We start from the raw sequence: 22342 nt of genomic DNA on the forward strand, positions 1-22342 counted from the left end.
TTGACATGAAGCGATATCAAAACATTAATTTAATTCAAATTTATATATTTTTTTTACCAATCAATTCTTCGGCTTAGTAAGAAGTTTCTCTGATTAATGTTTTTTTTAATCTTTATTTAGCTTATGTAATCAAACGGAAGTAAAATGCGTATAAAATAGAAAGAAGTTACACTTCTGGTACAACATATAATGGGGGCTTTACATGTTTCTTCCGATTGCGAGCCTCTTTGTAGCCCCAAAAAGTATATAGAGCTAAAGCTAAGTGTTCTTCTTTACACCATACTTGAGTTTAAGTACTTCTTTCCCCAACTTTATCCAAAAATCAATGAATCCGTCACCTCACTTTACAATAGTCCTTAAGGATCTTTGGAACTTTTTTGTAAAATCCAAAAAAAATCGTCTTTATTTGAATTAGTGGTTTTTATTTTATTTGTTTTTATTGGAATACGACAAAGTACAAACTTAATAAGCAAATATTTATATAAACATAAGGCTGTTCCTAGAATAACTTTAAAGAAGACTAGCTATCTTTCTACGAAGTATGTTTGTCGGTTGCCAAAGTGCAGGTGGCAAGCAAGACAATAACAATAATTCTGTTTTGTATTTGATACCATGTACATTATCGTTTAACGTAAGCACTTTAATATTAAAATAAATACACCATACAAATTCGAGTGTACTATGCAGATTAGTTATGAGAGATATACTTAACTTTGTCGTTGAAAAACTGTTGTCTGCATACAACGGTATAGGACGCGAGTAGGTTATAAATTGCCAATAAGTTACTATTTGTGACGTCATTATATATTTACAGATTTTTGGTTCTTTCCGATCCTAGGTCTTTGTGGTTAATCTTATATTATTATTCCCATGTAAGTATGCAAATATGGCAAAAATCCGAAGTATGAACATTCCTGTAGTTTATATTGTTTGGCCTTAGAATATTGAATCACAAATCCAACGAATTGTTGTTTGGGGTGACGGAACCTTCAAAGACTTCTTTTTCCATACTGTCTACAATTATAATATATTAAAATTCCTAGATATATCAGTCTTGCACAGTGAGAGGTTTATGTTTTAGATATGAAAGTCAAATGCAATTCTTACATCCAATCTTATCTCTCCCTTGGTATCAGAGATGTAAATTATTTCAAATGGGTTTAAATTATGTGATAATTTATTAAAAAAACTGACAATTTATTTGTAATATTTTCCTCTACCTAAAACAGATACCACAGAGAAATCTTAAAGTTATAGTATGTAAGCTTTGTGGGAAAAACAGGGAAATTTTAATTAAATAGATGAGTTTGCTAAACTCATATCACCTATGATATGGAATGCAAAGCAAGTTAATAAATTATTAAAAATATTAAATAACAAATGTTTTTTTTTTTAAAATTCAGTCATCATTTTATAAATAAATGTGCACTGATCTCATAATAAATATATGATAGAACTGAGTGTATTACATAACGTTATATAGCAGGGAAGGTTCTTTTGAAGTATTTTGAGTTGCATAAAGGCAGCAACACTATTAGATTCTCGAATTTCCCTTTCTCATTAAGATGTTCTTAGATCGGTTACCCACGAGAAAGAATCTGCATATCTCAGTTACAAAGAAAAGAAAGTTACTTGATATTGGTCTATATTCAGAATCACTTTTGTGTAAAGTGGTATTTTTATACAAATATATATTTTTATATTTTTAAAGAAGACGGGTTTTACAATGACCAGTGATAATGATTGATCGGGTTGAATATGTTCAAACGAGCTCATCCGAGATTTTTGAATGGACCTTTACCGCGACTATATACCTATATCTCGTTTAAAGATTTTTATTTCTAAAGCTACATTTATATTATCGTAACGCAGTTTTATGAATGAATAACTGGAAACAGTCAGTGTGCAATGTGACAATGCATATTTGTAGTAGGTACTTAAAAGGAATCACAACTACTACTAAGTACAACTTACAAATATTACAACTGTTTTGAAAAAAATAATCTATTGAGTTTATACACATGGAGGAGATAATTACGCGACTCATCTAAAAATTTTAAATATGAAAAAGACTTCGAAGCCTTAATATCTTTATGAAGGACGGCTGTGATTGGTTTAAAAAATATTTTACTATTTATAACATATGATCGAAGTCACGGCTAGTAGCTGATAATAATCAAGTTTTTATAGTTAGTATAAATTGCTGTTTAAATACATTGTAAAATAGTTAACAATTATTTTTAAAATACTAGAGCAAATTGCAACTACAAATCTGTTAGTAAACTTAAAATAGCTTTTGCGCCATCAATCACAACCTGCCAAAAACTTTAACCATTAAAATGCGGTCAATTTGTATTGCGACCACAATTAGCACAGAAATAATCTCACATACAGTAGGTTAGTTATATTTAACTCAACACGGTCCTGAACGGAAGAGTAAGCACAGTATTATGGTTAATCGGATTGCTGGCCATTCCCCTGACATCTCCGGAAGTGACCCCGCTTAATCGAAGCGGGTACTCAATGAACCTTTATTTTCCCCTTTCATTCGTTCCATATTTCCTCTCTGGAAATAGTCACGTTATCCAAAATGAAAATAAACAGAAGATATTATAATAATATGACGTATGGATGTTTGATATAAAATTGTATAAATCATGTATGAGGAAAAGATACAGTCTATACAAATAAACCTTTTATATGCAGGTAGGTAGGTAATTTAAATTAAATCTGGCCCATTAAATTGGAGTTGTTTCAAGAAATCTATTTATAAATTATTTATATACTCAGCCTTCTAAAAGGACTGTAACGTCTACAAAATTGAAAATAAAAATACTAATACGTCAAACTTATATATTACTGTTTTCTTTTTAAGCCTTTAGTTCGTTTTAAACAAACTAAAAAATGCTGAGAACCTCTTTGAGAGTTGTGTCTAATAAAACCAAATATGGAATCGTTATGGAAATATTGTTATAAGCTTACAATTTTTTTTTAAAACTGAAATTAAAGTAAGTTTATTTCCGATTTTTACCAGGATTTTTATATAAATTCAAGAAAATTTTAAATTTATAAAGCAATTTCAAAATATTTCTCACAATTTACAAGAAATATAACCGCAGGGGTTTACCAGCGCGTCTCCACAATTTCACCTGGACATTATAATCTCATTCTTAAATCGAATTTGTTTACGTGTGAGAAATCCCGGTTGACTATATTTCTCAGGCTCGACTCGACGCCTCGAAGTTTTTTTATCTTGTCTCAAAACTTTCCACTGCCGCGTACTGTAACTAATATACGGCAGGAACTATGAACAAAACAGTAATGGACGATAAAGTCATCGATAATAACTACATAGAAAAGCTCTCGTATTGCCGAGTAACATCGCCGGCCGTCGAATAACTTCAGTTGGATCCAGCGCTCTTGACGAGTGAACGTGCTCAACTTGTGTTACATTCCGAAACTGGAATACATTGCTTCTATGTGTAAATCGAAACAAGTTATAGTTTTTAATTCCAAGTGTATGTGATATTGTACTCAGGATATAATACGGATCTTTATTTAATATTCTACTTAACTTCCACGTGGTACGTGAGTGTTGTAGCTTGCAACTTTAAGTATTTAACAATAAGACAAAATACCTAGTCTATCGCTTCTTATTTGATGAAATAAAAGTGACTTTATTTTATAACTTTGAATAAAAATATATAACCTGTATTTTTATGGTTAAAAGAAATATTTTTATATAAGATAATTTTATTCAAGTTTTTAATAAATTTATCTTTTATTAGTAACATAAATAACTTCAAATCTCCTTGCTTTCACACCTTAAATTCTTGTATTGATTAATTTTTTCATTATCTACCAAAATATAAAGATTTCAAAAACTCTCTCAATCATCGTAGTTTCCAAAATATTTATGTGTATAGCCTTTATCATTCTCAGATAAGTGTGTATATAACTACATTATTAGTAATATTACGTGTATTAAAATTACAAACGTCGGCCTTCTTGGTTATGAAGTTATAATTCGATGGCCGATACTTTGACGCGTTCGATTTGTGGAACATGATTCATAATGACAGCAATCATAATAAAACAATGCGGTTGTCAGTTTTAAGATTTTTGTAATGCAACGTCAAGTGACGTTAATAATTTAAATTGTTAGTTTTGGGATTGTAGTACAAAATTTAATTCCAAATATAATTTTAGCTAAGCTATGACAAAGAAAGTGGTTTTATCATTCGATTACACTTGAAAAGAATTCTTTATCATCCTCCTTTGTTAATGGAATTTCCTGTATGACTATATAACAAGATATATGCTTATCATCAATTTCTTCTAATATAAAAGTATAGGTACCCTAATATCTTGAATGTGTCCGAGATGAAATTGTCATACGTATTTGTTACAAACGAGTCCTATACCTACATACGTGTTTATGGCGCGTTAAACGAAACTATTGTACGTAAATCATATTCAAACATCTTTGGTACAAGACTTTATGATGATGTTATAATGTATACAACGATACAAAAATAAATATTATATATGTGTAAGAAACCGATCAGACCTTGAGCTGCGACAAGACGGATGTCTTTTTAACGTCCCATTCCTAACTCGTCTTCAACGCTAATTTGTTATTGTTTAAGTTTAACAATAACTAATTAGTATTCTACGTTACTTCATTATAATGACGTATGGAAAAATAAAAAAATATAATGATTAAAATATAACTTTATAAAATATAATAATAATATTTCTAAGATCTTGCGAATATCAAGATCTGAGGATTGTTTAAACTGAGAAGAAATGAGATTGTAAATCATGAGTTTGAGACAAAGTCCCTTGATTAATAAAACACAATTTATTCTAATACAAAATATGTACTGGACTTCGTTCGCTTAGTTTTCTGAATCTGACTTTGTAATTCGACAAAAGTCGGTAATGTTTTCATTTGTGAACCAGTTGCATAGAAGAAGTATTTAGTTTTCTGTAAAACGTACCATAATATTTCATAGAAAGTATTTTAAAATACGCAGAAAAATTTTAGAGATTTTATTTTTGACTTCTGTTGCGTGGATAAAATATGTAAATAATACTTTTTGTGACATATTTTTCATGTAGACACAGAAATCACCGATACTATAATTGTTTTATATGGATGTGTATCTCAAGATGTTGGAAGGAAATAAAAAAATATGAATATTGTTTAGTAAAAACATGAGCATTTATAAATCAATACATTACTATTGTTAAAAACTATTACGAAACATTTGTTTTGCTCTCGGATTTCCTCTAGATATTAATTAATAAATTTCACTAGCTATCGCAAACAGAGGGAGATTCCAGCCTTGTTGGAGATACCTACTACGATTTATAATGGTTTATCAAGAATTTTAATAGCTAGCAAAACTATTTTAAACTTTAAAAATACATATTTTTTTATAGAGAACATTGCATTGAATGGAATTTCGATAAGTTTAGTCCTTATTTTGGATAAATGAGACATAGATTGTCTGATTGATATCTTCAGTCGGAGCTATCTGCGACAAATTCCTATCTTTATCAGTACTCAGAAAATTGATCGACAGAAGTAATTTCAGGGTTAAAGTATGTGAAATGTAATGTTTATGTGGATAAATCGCTACGTATAGCCATTAAGTAATCGAACGCTATGATATAACTTTCGCTGAGCGTATGCCTGATTACAAGAATATCAGCTATTTCTTATTTAACCATATGTAGTATGTAAGTGTATTAGAAAGTGTATTTTGATATGAGGTAGTAATTCATATATTGATCATCAATTGTTTCATATATTTATTTAATTTTTACAAATGTTTTCAAAACACTTCTTTTTAAAAGTGGTATAAAAAGACTTCTTATCAGATCCTTTTTTTTGTTTGAAGACAAAACATAATATAAATCGGAACGAAAATTTAAAAAAATCATTTTAACATCATCTGTGCAATAAAATCTTATTCTAATTTTACTGTTTATGTATAAAGAGTTCGTGAAATTTGAAATGTGCCATTACTTACGAAGTGGCTGCCTTAAGGCTAACATATTGGCCCATTGGCATGATATAGCTTGTAGCTATGCTCAGCTGAGAGGAATGGATAGAGGCAATTAATTTATGTTCGTTAATTGTGAGCAACACCAGAGAGGAACAGTAGTTCATATATAATAGGTACATGTGATACTATATATTACATAGAATTTGAATTTCAGAAACATCATCATCCTTATTTCGGTTTAGAATCTTATTGCACGTTGTTGATGAAATAGAAGCGAGAGATTCATTTCGTCGTCCTTTAGTGATATCAACTGGACATGAGTCTCTCCAAGGTGGTTCCAATCAACCAAGTCGTAGAATAGACCTTAAACTGCAACCGTTTCAAGGAAATAATATTATAACTTCACATTATGATTATAATATTGTGTATATTAAATAATAGCCTATAATTATGAGTGGATAATTAATTGGTATTTAATTAGGCACTATTCATAGAATTGTTATCATAAGCCGGGTGTGTAGACAGGTGTCGAAATATTTGTTCTGAAACAAGTTACAAGGCAAGAATTTTATATCACTAGATATTTATTTTATAAACGTGACATGTATTTGCATTTTCTAACGAGGCATCGTTAATATGTGATATTTTTAATTGTTTTTTACATAAAGTAACTGGATATTTATTAAATATTCAAAGTATTGCGGTAGGTTATATATATTTCCTAGAAATCTCAGTGGTCTACAGTTTGCTAACCGTTGCGAGATAAGCCTGGAATGTATTATGTAGCTTAAACGAGGAAGCTTTGTTCCTTGTGACACTAATAGGCTGCATAAGTACAAAATGACTGGGTAACTAGCGAGGATTATGTAATACAGGAATTCAAATTAGCCGGAAAAAATATATACGTGTAAAAAAATCTGGTGGACTGATCTTTAACCTTGGAATTGGATTGTCCGATTTTGACCCTAACCGCAGATAATTAACTGACACATTATATTTATATTTAACTGTGATAACTTTTTAAAAAGTTGTTGGAATGGTACAAATGATGTTGTTAATGAAATTATTGAAAGTAAGAGGCTATTATAAAGATACATAATGTTGTGCTATTGTAGATGACTGATGATGACAAAGTTTAAAATCATTATACATATATATTTGTTATTTTGGCATTTACCGACAATCTCATACGGAAACACGGGATGATTCTTCGACAGATCAAAAAAAAACATAGTTACATATTTAATGTACCTGTGTAAACAGGATAGAGATCACTGAACTTAGAAAACCATTCATTTCACATTTGTTCCGACTCGATGGAACGGGATAACCTGTAATTGACGGCGTTATAAACCGTTGGTTAAAACAATAACTATAATGTTTGATTATTCTTAAAACTGTATCATAATCTAAAATAGTTAGTGGAAAAATATGTCAGATTTGTGTACGTTCTCTTGAGACTAAAGCGTCATCAAAGTTAGCAATCTAAAAGGACCATCTGATATTTGATTACGTTTAAGTGTAAGCAATTGGACGACTTTTACGTACTTGGTTTAATATTTTTTTTATCAATAAAGTGAAATTAAAAGCAACAAATTTTACTTTTGTATTCAACTTACTTAAAACTTAATTGGTTTAGTTATTCTGTGTTTAAAGTTTCAACACTCACAGGTATGTCTTTCATTGTAACATATAAGGACATTCCGTTTATAATTTTAAAACAAAGCGTCTGGTGAATATTTCATGTTTTTTCTTTGTTTACAATTTCTTTGAAATTCAAAACTTATTTACCAAACAAAAACTTTGTGCTAGTTACCATGAATATTCATCACGACGGCAAACCTGAATCGTCTTCTGTAACATTATATATACAGACAAGCCTTTCGATGTTGACAAGTATTTCAAATTTTGTTTTTTATGCATAGCTATATATTAAGAGAATAACACATGCTATATAGAATTTTATGCAGAAAACATGGCAAAATGATTTAATATTGTCGAGAGGTGGATTAAAATTAAAAGTACTCCAATATTTTTTTCACAATATATACAATTAGGTATCATTCTCCCGGAAATAGACTACTTGACTTTGAACTGAAAATGAGTTAGTTAATCTAAGTTTCAAAGTTATAAAAAAACTGTATCAAGCTACAAATAGCGTTTAAAATATTTTTTGTTCAATAATAATAATAAAACACAAGAATTAAATGTTCAAAGAAAATAAAATTAAAATGACAACAAATATGAATACCAATAGAGTTTGCTTACAAAAAGGAACAAATAAAACGATAGCAGGCTAAGCAAATAGGAAATTTCATTTACGTAACGAACTTTTTAAGGTTATGCTTTTTGTTACAAACTTTTATATTTCACTGTGCCTTGGAAAAATATTCGATAATTAATATTTTAAATATTTTTTAATGCAGGATATTTTTTGTTTTAATTTTAATCGAATTGCACGTCTAGTTTCTCTTTAATATAAAAAGATGGCTTCAGGATGAAATAAATTGTATAAATCTTATTAGCAACTGGGAAAGGCTTAGAGAGATTTTTAAAATTAAATACTTAAGGTTGTGATATACGTATAATTTAATAACATAGCTCAAAGCATTTTTTAAACCATAATATAAACGGACAGCTCGATTTTTATTGAATCTACACAATGTGAGCTTACTCAATAGAACTGCTCTTGCTTTAAGAGAAAAGGCTCTAAAGCTTGAAAGCTTAGCTTGGTTCCTATTAAAGAACATGACATTCCTTTTAGTTGGTAGTTTTCAAATATAAAGACTTGTTTAAAAAAAATACCCCTTTATTTCAATAACGTGTAATTGAATATTTTAAGGGACCTTATTGTATAAAAATGCAATAAATTCTGCAATATCTTGGTTGAAATTGTAATTAACTGAACAAATAACATAACACTAAGCAGTTAAGAAGTTAAAATATCCTTAAACCTTTTTTCCCTTTAACTAATTTGAAATTTTTTAAACAAATTTATTTTTTATTTGGTACTTTTCTTAAACAGTGCCTTCATTTTACTCTTTATTTAATAAAATAAACCGAAATGAAATGCAACAAATAAAATTTCAAAGTTAGTATATTTTAACGTGCAATAAGTAAACTATTTAAAATAGTACGGGTTAAAGACATGTTGGCGTCATCGCTAATCTTAGCCTTATGACGCGACTGTAGTCAAGACCTTTAAAAAAAAAAGCATTTGTTTATTAATGCCAATATTATTAAAATCTGAAACATGATTCCTTTAAAGTTAGTTATGTTAGCAGGACACAAACTTTTATGGTACCAGTAATAATTCAAATTATAAAGTCTATTCAATATTATTATTCGATTATTATCAATGGAATTTCCTAAAATCAAAACCACCTATTTTTGAACGTGGGTTTGCAGCTGTGTAAAAGATACGTTAAGATTCTTGATTATTTAAGTAAGTTTCTTTACCGCTCGGATTGAATTTACCGGAGACTGTGGTCTTTAGGAATTCCGTCAACGTCGATCGTACATTGATACCATGTCGTTGAGCTCTAGCGAAAAGTCTTAAGTTAACGGATTAAAATACTTAAATAGATCTACCCGTGTCACAGAAAATAATTGGCTTAAAAAAAATAATGTTAAAATTTCTAAAATTTATATGATATTTTTTTTTTGTTACTCTTCACAATATTTTTGATAATCTGAATGTCACTAAAATTTTAGTTCAAGTTACGTGTCTAGACACTATCTAGATAACGGTGGACTACAAATCCATTTCATTTTTAAAGACATAGATAAAGGACTATCTATATAGGTTTCTTATTCAGGTCAGAATAATAACAATATTGGATAGTTACCGATTACTTTTTGCTGGAAATAATATTTCTACATTCAACGATAGCGAATACAATATATTCTGTAATACGTATTTGTAATATTTTAATGTTTTTGCCGATTGTAAAAATAGAAAACATACAAAAATGACAAATACTTTACACCCTCACGTCCGTATTTCCATGTTAGCATTCGAATTCGTTCCTCATCGCGACACCAATACCGATCACATACGTGATCTACACCGTGTAAGGAAATTTCTTTTCTTTTAGAATTCGTGGTATGCGATAATTTCACTATAAATTGGCGCTGTTTCTTTTGTTGCATATTTTAATAACATCATTTGGTGTTACGCAGATTCATGAACTTGTCACTACCAGATAGGTTTATTAGGTATACCTTTAAATCAAATATATTAATAAAGTGATCAATGCTAACACCTGTCAACATGTTGTTGTGTGGATGTATATTTGTTACACTTTTTATAGAAAATTATAAACAACCTATTCTATAGATCAGAAAATAGCAGGCTAAAGTTATTGTTACATGTTGCAATATCTATCTACCAAGGGTGAACCTGTTATAGCTGCTAGTATATATAAGCAATGCTTTGTATTTCACCTAAATACAGTTGATTGAACGAGTACTAAAATTTTACAGCCTCTGTACAATCTAGTTCACAATGTAACTTAATTACTTAGTACTATGCGCTTGAAATGATAAGGGGCATTCTTATCAAAAGCATTTAGGCTTGTCGAAAACTAAGCCTTGCATTAAACAGATAAATTCAAACCTACATAATATAAAATTATTATAAATAAACAAGTCGATACTAAACTTGTGCATTATTTATTTAATAATTTTAAGTGAAGGCTTTTAACAATGAAAAATTACGTTCCAGCTCTTATATTTACATTCGATACCGAAAAGGATATATGTAAATCTAATCAATCTGATGCAAAATAATCTGTAATGAGTGACGAAAAAAAACATTTTTATACTATTACCATTATTAGGTACTCCTTAACATTAGATAGAATATTATAGTTTTGCGTAGTTTGTTCTATACTGTTGTAGATTTATGTACAATCAATTTAATTTCTTTTAGAAACTATTATATATTATATATATATATATTATTAAAAGTTTGTTTTCATAACTATCTTGTGCTAGATAAAGTTACACAATAACTTATAATTTGACCAATTTTATTTCAATATATAAATTTTGTGAAGGCACATTTCACAATTACTTCTTCTTGTGACACAACCAAATGAAGAGATTCACATGTGCTAGCTTGGGTTAGCCGTTTGCCTTTTATATACATATTATGAGATTTAGCTCTTTTTGCCAATTTCCATGACTGTGGGAAGATGAGTCCACCATTATCAATTTGAAATTAACAACGCCAGTAGGAATAATTCAGAATACCACACCATATCAACACACTATTAATCTTCTAATGCGAAATGTTTTATAATTCGTAGGAGTTTTTCTGAAGTATTTTTTTTTTTGTATATTCATCTGGTTATCATTACCCTTATTGATAATTCGATCTTATTGAGAAACTGCTGTTAGACTATTCATTTAATGTATATTTATGTATGTATTTTAGTATATTTATATAGAGTGACAAATAAACGAGGTGACGTTCAGAAATTCAAAAAGACTTAAATTAAAATGTATATCAAGTATTGACAAACATTCTCAGAACTTCCGAAATAGCCACTTTCTTAAACCAAATACAGCACCTTCTGTTATGTTGATATATTAAAAGTTCTTGTCGTTAATAGTAAAAAGTACACTCACATTTTAAATTTATATTGTCTGACTGAAAAATTAATTTCATTTTATATGTTAAAGCAAAAAACAATTCTATTGGACGGTTAAACGCATAAGAAATGATGATATTTATGCCGATATGCATTCATTGTTCAGATTACATACCTTGAAAATTGAAATTACCTATTGTTAAGACATATTTACTAACAATTTGGTCCACAAGCCTTTAATAGATGAACTTTTTGTTTCAACGACTCCCAAAAACTTGACTTTCTGGTCGCGACGTATGTGTTCCTTTTCATGAGTAGTATATTACTACGTAATGCCGGGTATTGTTATTTTTTTTAATATTTTGTTTAATATTTTTGTAATTTGTCAATCATTCCATCAACAATTCAGTCCAAACTACGGAATGGTTGAGAAAACCTGTTTGTTTCAATTTGTTTAATTCAATACAATATATAATTTTGTAAAACTGTCAATGAGTAATTTTTTCACTTCGTGTCCTGTTTGGATATTTTTCCATTGAATAATATTAAAATTCATACACCATCAACCCAGTAACAGTAAAGTGAATAGCCATATGGGTAAACAGTTACAATTGGTAACTACTGTCACACACTAAGTAAAATTAAAAAAGTAAATGTCTTTTCTGTTGCCGCCATTAACGGGAATATTTGCGGACGAACAAGTCAATGCTTTTAAAGTGACGTCTAAATACTGAACAATATACTCAAGAAAATAATATTGAATTATGTTCACATAAATCACAATAAAAAAACTTATATGAGTGTGTTTTGTACACGGAAATATGAATGCCTGTTTTAAACTAACTAACTGTAACTACGGAGATCTAATTCTGTTGATGTGGGTGACTCATAATTAAAAAATAAACATTACCTGACTTACAAGATGCGTCACGCAAACGCAAGGGATAAGAGAAACTAATAACATCGAGGCATGAATTACAATGGCCCTTACATGACTACTTATAAATTGAAACTTGTCTATGATTTAAAAATTACTATACTTACACTGATGTTTATTTTTATTAAATTAATTTTTAGACGTTAACTAAGTACCTTTCTTTAATGTTTTAATCTGTCTTCATGTCCAATCTGTATAATCCTTGTAATAAATTTTATTTCGACGTACACTGAATTCTACAGAAGTTTGTGGACCCACTTCTTGTGTACAATTAAATAAAAATTCAGAAATATTTGACTCATTTTATTAAAATATATATATGACATTCAAATTATTTATTGTGCATTCAGGGTGAAATATAAAAGGAATAGAAACATTGAGTGGTTTCCTTAAGAAAATGTAAAGGGTCCATTACAATATGACTACTCATATTTTTAATGAGAATTAATCTGTTTAACTGTTTTATATTTTACTTATTTATTTTATCATCTCTGACGTCACATTGCACATTAATACATGTTTTCAATAAGTGTATCGTAACACGTTCGTGGCCGCATAACATTGAAAGCATTATAACATAATGTTGTCTATAAAACTATTTCTCTTTAATACAATAAATAAATATTTATTTATGTTACACCAACCCTGTTTCTAAACATACGGATATATATACATATTAGACACAAGTTAATGGCTTCCTAGTCCTTGACATCAGCTTTATGGCTTGATGCCAATATTAATTACGTATAAAATTTTATTGCTTTTTTTTTTGGGATGACGTCTCTTTCTTGTGTAGCATTGAAAATCAAACATATAAGTAAATAAATAAGTCGACTTAAGGATATTGTTAAAGACATTCGAACATAAAAAAATCAATACATAAATAAATATACGTACATAATCTTGTTTTGTATGTATTACAGCAATGAATTATATATTGAAAATTAATTAAGAATTACAAAATCCTTGTACTTTCAGAGAGAATAGAAATCAGTGAAATCAAATAGTTCAATTGCTTTAGTAATATTGTCTAATATCACATTTCCGCTTTCATCCATATTTCATTTACCATATTAAGTTCCGTTCAATATAAATATGTTAAGGTTTAGTTTAGTGTTTAAATACAAAACTACCTTTTTATAGGTGATCTTGTTTTTAAAGTCATTATAATACTACGCTCACACAAAAATTCATCAAAAGGAGTGCAATAGTAACATATATTTGAATAATATATAAATACACACCTACATGAAACTTTTCGCATTTATAATATTTGTAGGATAGTAGGTTGTAGCGTCAAGCTATCTCATGACTTTGTTGTGATTTATTTTACGACATCGTATTTTACTGAAGTAAGTAATTTATTACATATTATATACTATTTGTTCTATATTAAATACAGTCCACTAAATCAAACAAAATGTATATTCTCATAATATAATCTCTAGACGTGTGAATTGCGAAATTGGTTTCATTCAAAGAAAAAGCGATTAGAGTTGCGCAAATTGCATTGTAAGTATTCACATAACTTCTTCCTTTTGCTACTTCCGTACGGTAGTGTTTACACGGAAAACACGTAAGGACATCATTACCTGCATACGGAATGTCATTAGTGAGAGTGTTTGTGTCCCTAAACCAGTTTGAATATTTGCCTTTAAGGATTTGTTAGCATGCGTATCTTTTTATTAAAAAAACATAAGAATGACCTAACATGTTTATACACAAAAATAGCATATATAAGATTTTTTAATTATATTATATATGAAAATACAATGTATATCTTAGAAACTTTATTGAAACTATATTAATAAACAAATACTTACGTTGTAACTATAAAATTGAGGCCTGTAATGAATAACTAAAATGAACTTTGAGAATATTTATGATCCATATAGAGTATTTTTAAATATTGTTTAATATTATTACAAAATGTTTACCGATTTAAGGTTCAGGTTCACTTAAAAGTTTTATTTTCAAAATTTATTTAAAGTTAGGCTATTTTCTAATGGACACCTCACTCATAGAATTGTGTTCACTATCTATACATTGATTCCAATAGCACTTGTTTACTCTGACCTTTTGACAAACCGGTTATAATATAAATTATTAATAAGAAATCAAATCTAAAATTGCACACTTGATCGCCCATGTCACTCGATAACCCGAAGTGCTCTGCTGTCACAAGCATTTGCGAAATGCATTGCAAATGTATAAATTATATTACAACTCTATAAAATTATTTAATAGTCTAAGATTCAAAGGAATCTTAGTTTACGAAATTCTTAGTTAAAGCAAACATATATTTTTTTGTTTGCTTTGAAAAAAAAAAACATAAAAATTATACAAATTTTTTTTATCAACAAAACTAAAACAAAAAAGTCATACGTGACGACTGTAACTTAGAACCAAGAATTTATTAATCTATTTGACAAAGAACTATCGCAATCAAAAAATCGATTGCCTCAAATATGCGAAGACGATTACACAACATAGTTTTGTCACGAGCAAGGCCGCCGTTACGTGATTTCATCAAATCCATAGTTACGACCATTGCATTCAACGTAAAGTTTGTTCAAACCCGTAAAATTTTCTTGTTACTAACATCAAAATTTTTAAATATATATAAAACATACAAGACATAGATTGGAATTATATCAATAATAATTAAAAATTATAATTTACATATATTCTCAAGGTAGACTTATAAGTCTACATTGAGAATTCTATAAATATTATAGACATAGAAGTGCATTTAACATGGTATGCAATATAACGGGGTCTTTTTTCTTTGATTCTATTTTTAAAAACCACGCAAGAGAAGTCGCATTCATGTACAGCTGTTATTATATTTTGAAGTAATTATAGACCCTATAGAATTAGTTACCTGGTACTTTATCTAATAAACTAGATAAACTGGTTACGAAATTCCTTAGCTTTTTGCTTAAATATAGCTACCATCACCTGCCCACTAGTTCTAGGTATTTTAACTAATTACCACACCCTTTTATCGAATAAGGAGAAAAATTACATTTAATGTGACTGGATTCACAGACTTTAAACGTACAGATGATTAATTTATGCATTCCAATGTACATTACAGCTGTCAATGACAACAACTTTTTAAGTGTAAGCTGAGACGATATGTCCTACAAAAACCGTTTTTGTTTCGGCAGCTAATAGAAGGGATAGGTTTAAGCTTAAAGTCTTTTTTATTAGGATAACTTTAATAAAATGTGTCTCTTTTTTTTTGTCTCCAGGGACAACCTGTTAAAGATGGTATAAAGAAGAAAAGATGCGGTGGTTCAGGAATCGTGAGCCGCCGCGGCTTCTTGCCGTTTCGCCCGAAGAGCCTCGCTCCACTAGAAGATCTAGAATTGGTACTCAATATATGTAGTTGTTTTAATCATTGCTGAGAATTTTTTGTAATTGTTCCATTTTTCTTATTTTATAAACTATTGCAGTTATGGTTTAATTCAGTAAATAAATAAAAAAAATTGTAAAAATATCTGAATTATTAAAAAATTTGTTTATACGATTTTCAAAGAAATAAAACGAATATGTAGAAAACCAAGAAAAAAAATTGTAATTTTTCACAATAAGTCTTCTTAATTAAGCAATAATGTGATTTAATTTAATTTAATTATAATATTTAAAAAGCCAACCCGTCTCGAGCAAGCGTGGTGATTAATGCTCTAACCTTCTCAATGTGAGAAGAGGTCTTTGCTTACCAGGGGGCTCCTATAGGCTAATGATGATGATGATGATGTAATTTAATACTATTAATACAATATTTTTAAATTACAGATATGTCACCAGTGCGATATAATAACCGAAAAAGTAGCACCAGTTCGGTAGAAACCAATTTTTACAATTTGAACGATCAAATTATTATAGTTGAAAAATCGCCTCATCCATGCCATCGCAGCTGTGAAACTCCAGTAACAAGAAGAATATCTCTCCAAAATGGACCAGCATCCCCCCAAGAATTACCTTATGATAGCAGTCAAAAAAATAGAGGCAGCTCTCTGGAAAAAGAATACATGACGTATAGAGAAAAGAGGAATCCATTGCTAGATAAAGTGAAAAATACTAAACTTTCATGTTTTAGATCTAATGGTCCTATTCGACACGGAGATGATGCAGTATCAACATCTGGTAGTGACTGTAGTGGCTTTGGTCATGTCGACGAGGTAACACATTGTCGTTACGCTGAAAGTTATTCTGAACATACGGAGTTCGAAAACCATAATCCTTGGGTGAAAATGTCACACTATGAGGATGATGTATTTTTTGCTAAAACTCCTATTGAATGTAATTGGCGTGAAGGTAAATCATTTACGAATAGGGGTACGAGATGTTACAGCTCAGGGTCAGAATGTGACAGATATCATGCAATTCCAAAAGTAGGAGCTAAACTTTCTAAGTCAAGTGATCAAATATTTAATGACGACTATGAACCTTATGATTGTACTCCGACGAAACCAGGTAAAAAGACTGATAAACAAAAAACTAAGGACGATAAAGATACAATAGGGCCTAGTTCATGTCTATCAGCTAAACTTCGAGCAATGTCTGATAGATATCTTAAATCATCTACGAATAGATTTTTTTCAAAGCTATATAAACAAAACGACGAAGTAGGTATAAACAGTCTAAACGACAGTGCTATAAAGTCCACAAGTTCAGCTAGTAGGAGTCGCAAGAAAAGGGGTGGAGTTAAAGCAAAACTCAGAAGTTTTTCCTATGGAGCATTACCTGGTTTAGATGAGTTTCAAAAGCAAAATTCAGTTTTTCATGATGATGTGTATCAAGTCTCTTGCGACGATGAAAATGTTTTGATTCAAGATTGTGAAGATGCTGATTCAGGTATACTAGTCAACGAATCAGCAGCGTCATCAATATTTGACAGCGATAGAATATCTCGATGTGAAAGCTCTGCTTCACAAACAAACTCTCAGATACAGAGTCACAGTAGAAGTATTTCGGGTGATCAAACATATGTTAAGACTCGAATCTCTTATAGAAATCGAAGAGACAAAAACGATCATCCTAAGCCTAGACCACGCCAAACTCAAAGAGCTTTGTCATTAGATCGTAAGGAAATCCTAAGGCGTATGCCTAAAAATTCGGAATATGCTGAACCTCAATACCTACAACTGACAGAAAAACAAAAAATGCGCCAAAGAGATGCTAGTCTGGAAGATTATGGAATACCCCCAATACCTCCATGTCGTAAAGCTACTAAAAACAAGAGTAATAAGCTGCAGTCAGAATTTAAAGTAGTAAGGATAATTAAAAATAACCCGGGTGACGAGTTGGGCATATTTATTGCTAAAACTAAACTTTTGGACGAAGGCCATGTGGGATATCTAGTTGCACATGTTGTTGCTGAAGGATTAGCTGATAAGTAAGTATCAAAGTTCTTAACAATACAATAATAATCAATGGAATACAATTCGTATACGAACTTTATTAACTCTCTTGCGGAAATTCCATATCTTGCCAATCGTGGGAGAACCAAAAGTTTAAATGTACAATTTTTTATAATATCACCCCTATATAAATATTGTCTATATAATTCTTAGCGATACCACTGAGATACCAGATATATCCATGAGGTGAAATATGAATTAGGTGGTCTGTTTGGTTGATTTACTTTTTTGTTGCTCTCAAACATAAAAAATGATACATACAATGTGTAAGTTTCCTTATCTTACACATTTTTGATTTTCATTTATTATTAAAAATGCCTTTTTAATTTTAGGGAAGGTACTCTTCAAATAGGCGACGAGCTTCTTAACGTAAATGGACGTAGACTACGAGATCTGACTATGTCGGAAGCCAAAGAAGCGTTAAGGTCTGGTTCAGCGGAGATTGATATAGTTATATGCAGACAGCGACAAAAGTCAGAACCTGAATCAATACAACGGGAACCTACACAGAGAAATATAGCTTTAATGCGTGAAAGTTCCGTGGATTACGAAAACGCTATAATTTTGGGAAAAGAGAGATGCAATAATAAATATGACATCAAAGTCGACCTACGTCAAAAGGAACCCGCATGTAATCGGCTCTTATCAGGAACGGATGAGGCGGATGGAACGGAGGACACACAGTCGCGCTTCCTAAAAGGGCAGAGTGCGGGTTATAGCAGTATGAACAACAAGTTATTGCGACGGCAAGTTGTCAGTTATGGTGGTGCTAATAAAGATGCGCTTGTTCTTAGTTGTGCAGGTGATATAGTGGATGTGGATGTGCCAGATGGGAGCACTGAGAGGACAGATAAACATGAAGATAATATGCAGACTCAGAATACCGCAAATTTCTGCACACTCCCAAGAAAACCAAGGGCGCCAACACACACTTACCATACGATCGTGTTTGAGAAGGGTCATGGAAAGAAGCCCTTAGGATTTACGATAGTTGGTGGACGGGATTCTCCTCGGGGTCCCTTGGGAATTTTCATAAAAAGTATTCTACCACAGGGACAGGCGATAGACGACGGAAGATTGAACGCTGGTAAGTTTGTATAATATTTTATGGAGAATGATAATAGACTTTTAAAAAACGTGTATTATTTAATGTATTTGTTGAATGCATTTTCATATGGATTGGTCTTCGCATTGTGTCAGTTCCCATGGAACAATACGTTATAATAAATCATAATATCAACTTAATGGGACTAAATAATTCAATCATCAATTGTTTATATCCATAACGTATACAACATAACAGGAACACAAAAAGCTTTTATACGTGTAGTATCATGGTATAATGGCATCATATCAAATTAATACAATAATTATATTAACCTTTTAAGTATACACGGAGTATGCTTTAAAGGTATCTTAAATAATTTTTTGTGTGGATTTTCAAATAAACGTTTTCACTTTTGAAAAGACCTTATGTAGAATGTAGATCAAAAATATTAATTTAGTTTTTACAAATAGCCAATAGTTAAACTTTTGAAATTAATGAGTGTATATGAAAATTTTTTCAGGTGACGAAGTTTTAGCAGTGAACGGTCAGGCGTGTCATGAATTAGCCCACGTGGAAGCTCTGGCCCTCTTCAAAGCTGTTCGAAGTGGGACCATCGAGCTAAGAGTTTGCCGCAGAATTAAAAACCAGTAAGTTAATACCATTTGTTATCAATTATAAAGTAAAAACAAATGTAAGAAGCAAAATAAGTCAACTGTTTTTTTTTATTACGCGTAATCGTGAAACTGTCACATTTTATTTAGAATTTTCGACTTTTCATAAAGAAAGTATATTAAAATTAATCAATATCATCAATCAATACATATTTTAAAACAAAGTCCCTCGCCGCGTCTGTCTGTTCGCGATAACCACAAAAACTACTGCACCGATTATCAAATAGTTATCATCACTCGACAGCGTGATTCTTGAGGAAGGTTTTAGTATATAATGTCGGGAAAACATGAGCCGTCTGAGAGCTTTTAACGAAAACGCTGCCTAAAGTCTTTGAGATGTAACAAAATAATATATGGTGAAATTGTGTATCTTATATAGGCCTACAGAAAACTCCGCGCTGAAATAATATGTCTACACCTTAAGGATAACAATCCTTAAGGTATAGACATATTGTTTAGTACTATATCCATTTTACAACTTTTGAAAATTGGCATTCCTAAAGAGCTTATTGGAAAGCTATTTACATAAATACGGTTTTAAGTCTTAACAAAATAAATTAATTCGTTTTCAAGCCTATATCAGTATCTGTAAATTACCTTTTAAATCATTTGAATCAGTCGTACCATTTAAAAGTTATCAAAATATAAGTTTAATAATTCTCAAAATTGCATAGGCTATTTTATATTTTTGTAAAGAGCCCGTTTGAAGCCGGGGTTGGTACCTAGTAAAATATAAGTGAAAGTACATACTTTAACTTATATTTTACTTGGTAAATATGTATTATTATTTGTAATACTTCTTTCCCTATATAAAGAAAATGTGTCCACTAATGGACGTTTGTGTTTCAGATCTACCAAAGCAAAATCGTGCACAGATCTTCTGAATGACGACGATTGAAAAATTTAATAATTCTTGTGTTATGATGTCATTCATCAGATGGGTTGAACTTTACAATGTAATAATTAAAACATGAAAATGAAATTGTACAAAAAATGGTGCCATTCAAATTTACCATTTCTTGAGTAATTAAAATTTTTCACCAACGGATTCTGCAAAAATAGTGATTTTTGATATATGCTAAAGAAATGAGCCGTGACAACATTTTTAATATCATAAAAGCACAAATATTCTTGCTAATATTTGGTACTCCACGCAGGAAATTATTTTCATTTAATGTGCCATTTATTATTAATTTCTTATTTTAAAATGGAAACAATTTCTTGCTCACGTGAAAAATTAATAAATTGTACCTGACTCCCTTTTTCTACTGATTTTGTAACAAGACTCAACCTATGTACTCTTAAAATTTAATGGTTCTCCCAAAGACAAACTACAAATTTTATTTTTAGAGAGAGTATTTTAGAACTAATGCAATGATTTCATTGACAAATTTTACCACTTCTATAATAAGTTTAGGTACTTCGATTGCACTCTTTAACAATCATAGGGACATAGCGATGACTTTTGTTTTGGTAGTCTTTTTACATAATATTAAAACTCTTTCATAAAATTACTTTTATCGGAGTATGCAAAATTAGAGTTCTTTTAAGATTTTTAGTGCAATTCTTTAAAGACCACTACATTAGTCGTGTTTATATAAGTATACAATTTTAAGAAAAAGTACTTATTCAATGATAATTTTTTTGTATGTTGAATTTAAAAAAAAAACATTCATGTAAATCAATCTTCCAAAAATTATGCATGTAAAAGCAAATCCTCAACATTATAGCCTAGAGGATGTTCTATATAAGATTAGAATATTTAGAAGATGGCTTCTGTAATAACACTATATTTAAATAAATTCTTATTATATAGCAGTCGAATGTTATCCAAGTCAAAGATCTGAATACGTACTGTGATAGGTTTTAGAACACAAATGGTTAGTTACTTAACGAGCCGTTGTTAGGTACTGAGAAACATAGTAAAACATTTTTTGTCCCTTCAGAATACGACCATAAAATCGTTTAATTTTATGTAATGTCAAGCTATTAGCATCCATAGACAAGAAAAACAAAACACTTGAAATTTTAGATATAAATTTTAAATGCCATCAAATTATATTTGCCTTTTGCTATTGCACTTTAGAATTTTCTGAAATTATTTAAGGATTTTATAGAATGTTGTGAAATATTAGTTGTCGAATGTTTGATGTAGATACATAGCTTATTTTATTGTACATATCAATAATGAATTTGTTACAAGTATAAATTTATTTGCAGTTTTTCTTTTACTACCTTTCGCAGCTTCCATCCTAAATGATTTGACTTTTTTTTTCTCTGAAAACTACTAATAATTTTTTAATAATTATGTTTACGTAATGTCCCCTCTACCTTTATTATCTATATGTTATTTATGTTAACTAAAAGTAGTGTTTCAGCATTAGGTCTGGCATTTGTACAGTAGGGATTTAGAGAATAGAGCTATTATTTTTTAATAACATCTTAGGAGATGTCCAGATCCAGACCTAAAGAGGGAAAGGTAATGCCCATCTAGAATACTTGGTTTTCTGTTAAAAATAAACTTTATGAATACTACCAATTCTGTACTAACTTTTTTTAAACAGTGACATCTAGTAACAAATTTTCGAACTATTTATTAAATTCATACACAATATAATAGTTTCATTAATATTATTCGAG

At 30.0% G+C, this 22342-nt stretch overlaps 1 protein-coding gene across 2 annotated transcripts in view; it reads left to right on the plus strand.

The window, feature by feature from the left end:
- The window catches only part of LOC116778913 (uncharacterized), a 29918-nt gene extending 8003 nt beyond the window's left edge, over positions 1-21915 (plus strand). Inside the window, exons 1-6 of one of the 2 annotated variants that reach the window (XM_032673001.2) lie at positions 3415-3584; positions 15809-15928; positions 16356-17958; positions 18316-19070; positions 19552-19678; positions 20552-21915. In XM_032673001.2, the coding sequence (XP_032528892.2) occupies positions 15844-15928; positions 16356-17958; positions 18316-19070; positions 19552-19678; positions 20552-20600 (2619 nt within the window). In that variant the 5' untranslated portion in view covers positions 3415-3584; positions 15809-15843 and the 3' untranslated portion in view covers positions 20601-21915. Of the gene's footprint in view, positions 1-3414; positions 3585-15808; positions 15929-16355; positions 17959-18315; positions 19071-19551; positions 19679-20551 lie in introns of those variants that run through there. The other variant, XM_032673002.2, reaches the window with a different exon arrangement.
- Positions 21916-22342: the final 427 nt, after the last annotated feature.

The sequence above is a fragment of the Danaus plexippus genome, chromosome 6 (assembly GCF_018135715.1).
Source record: "Danaus plexippus chromosome 6, MEX_DaPlex, whole genome shotgun sequence".
NCBI classification, from domain to species: Eukaryota; Metazoa; Arthropoda; class Insecta; order Lepidoptera; family Nymphalidae; genus Danaus; species Danaus plexippus.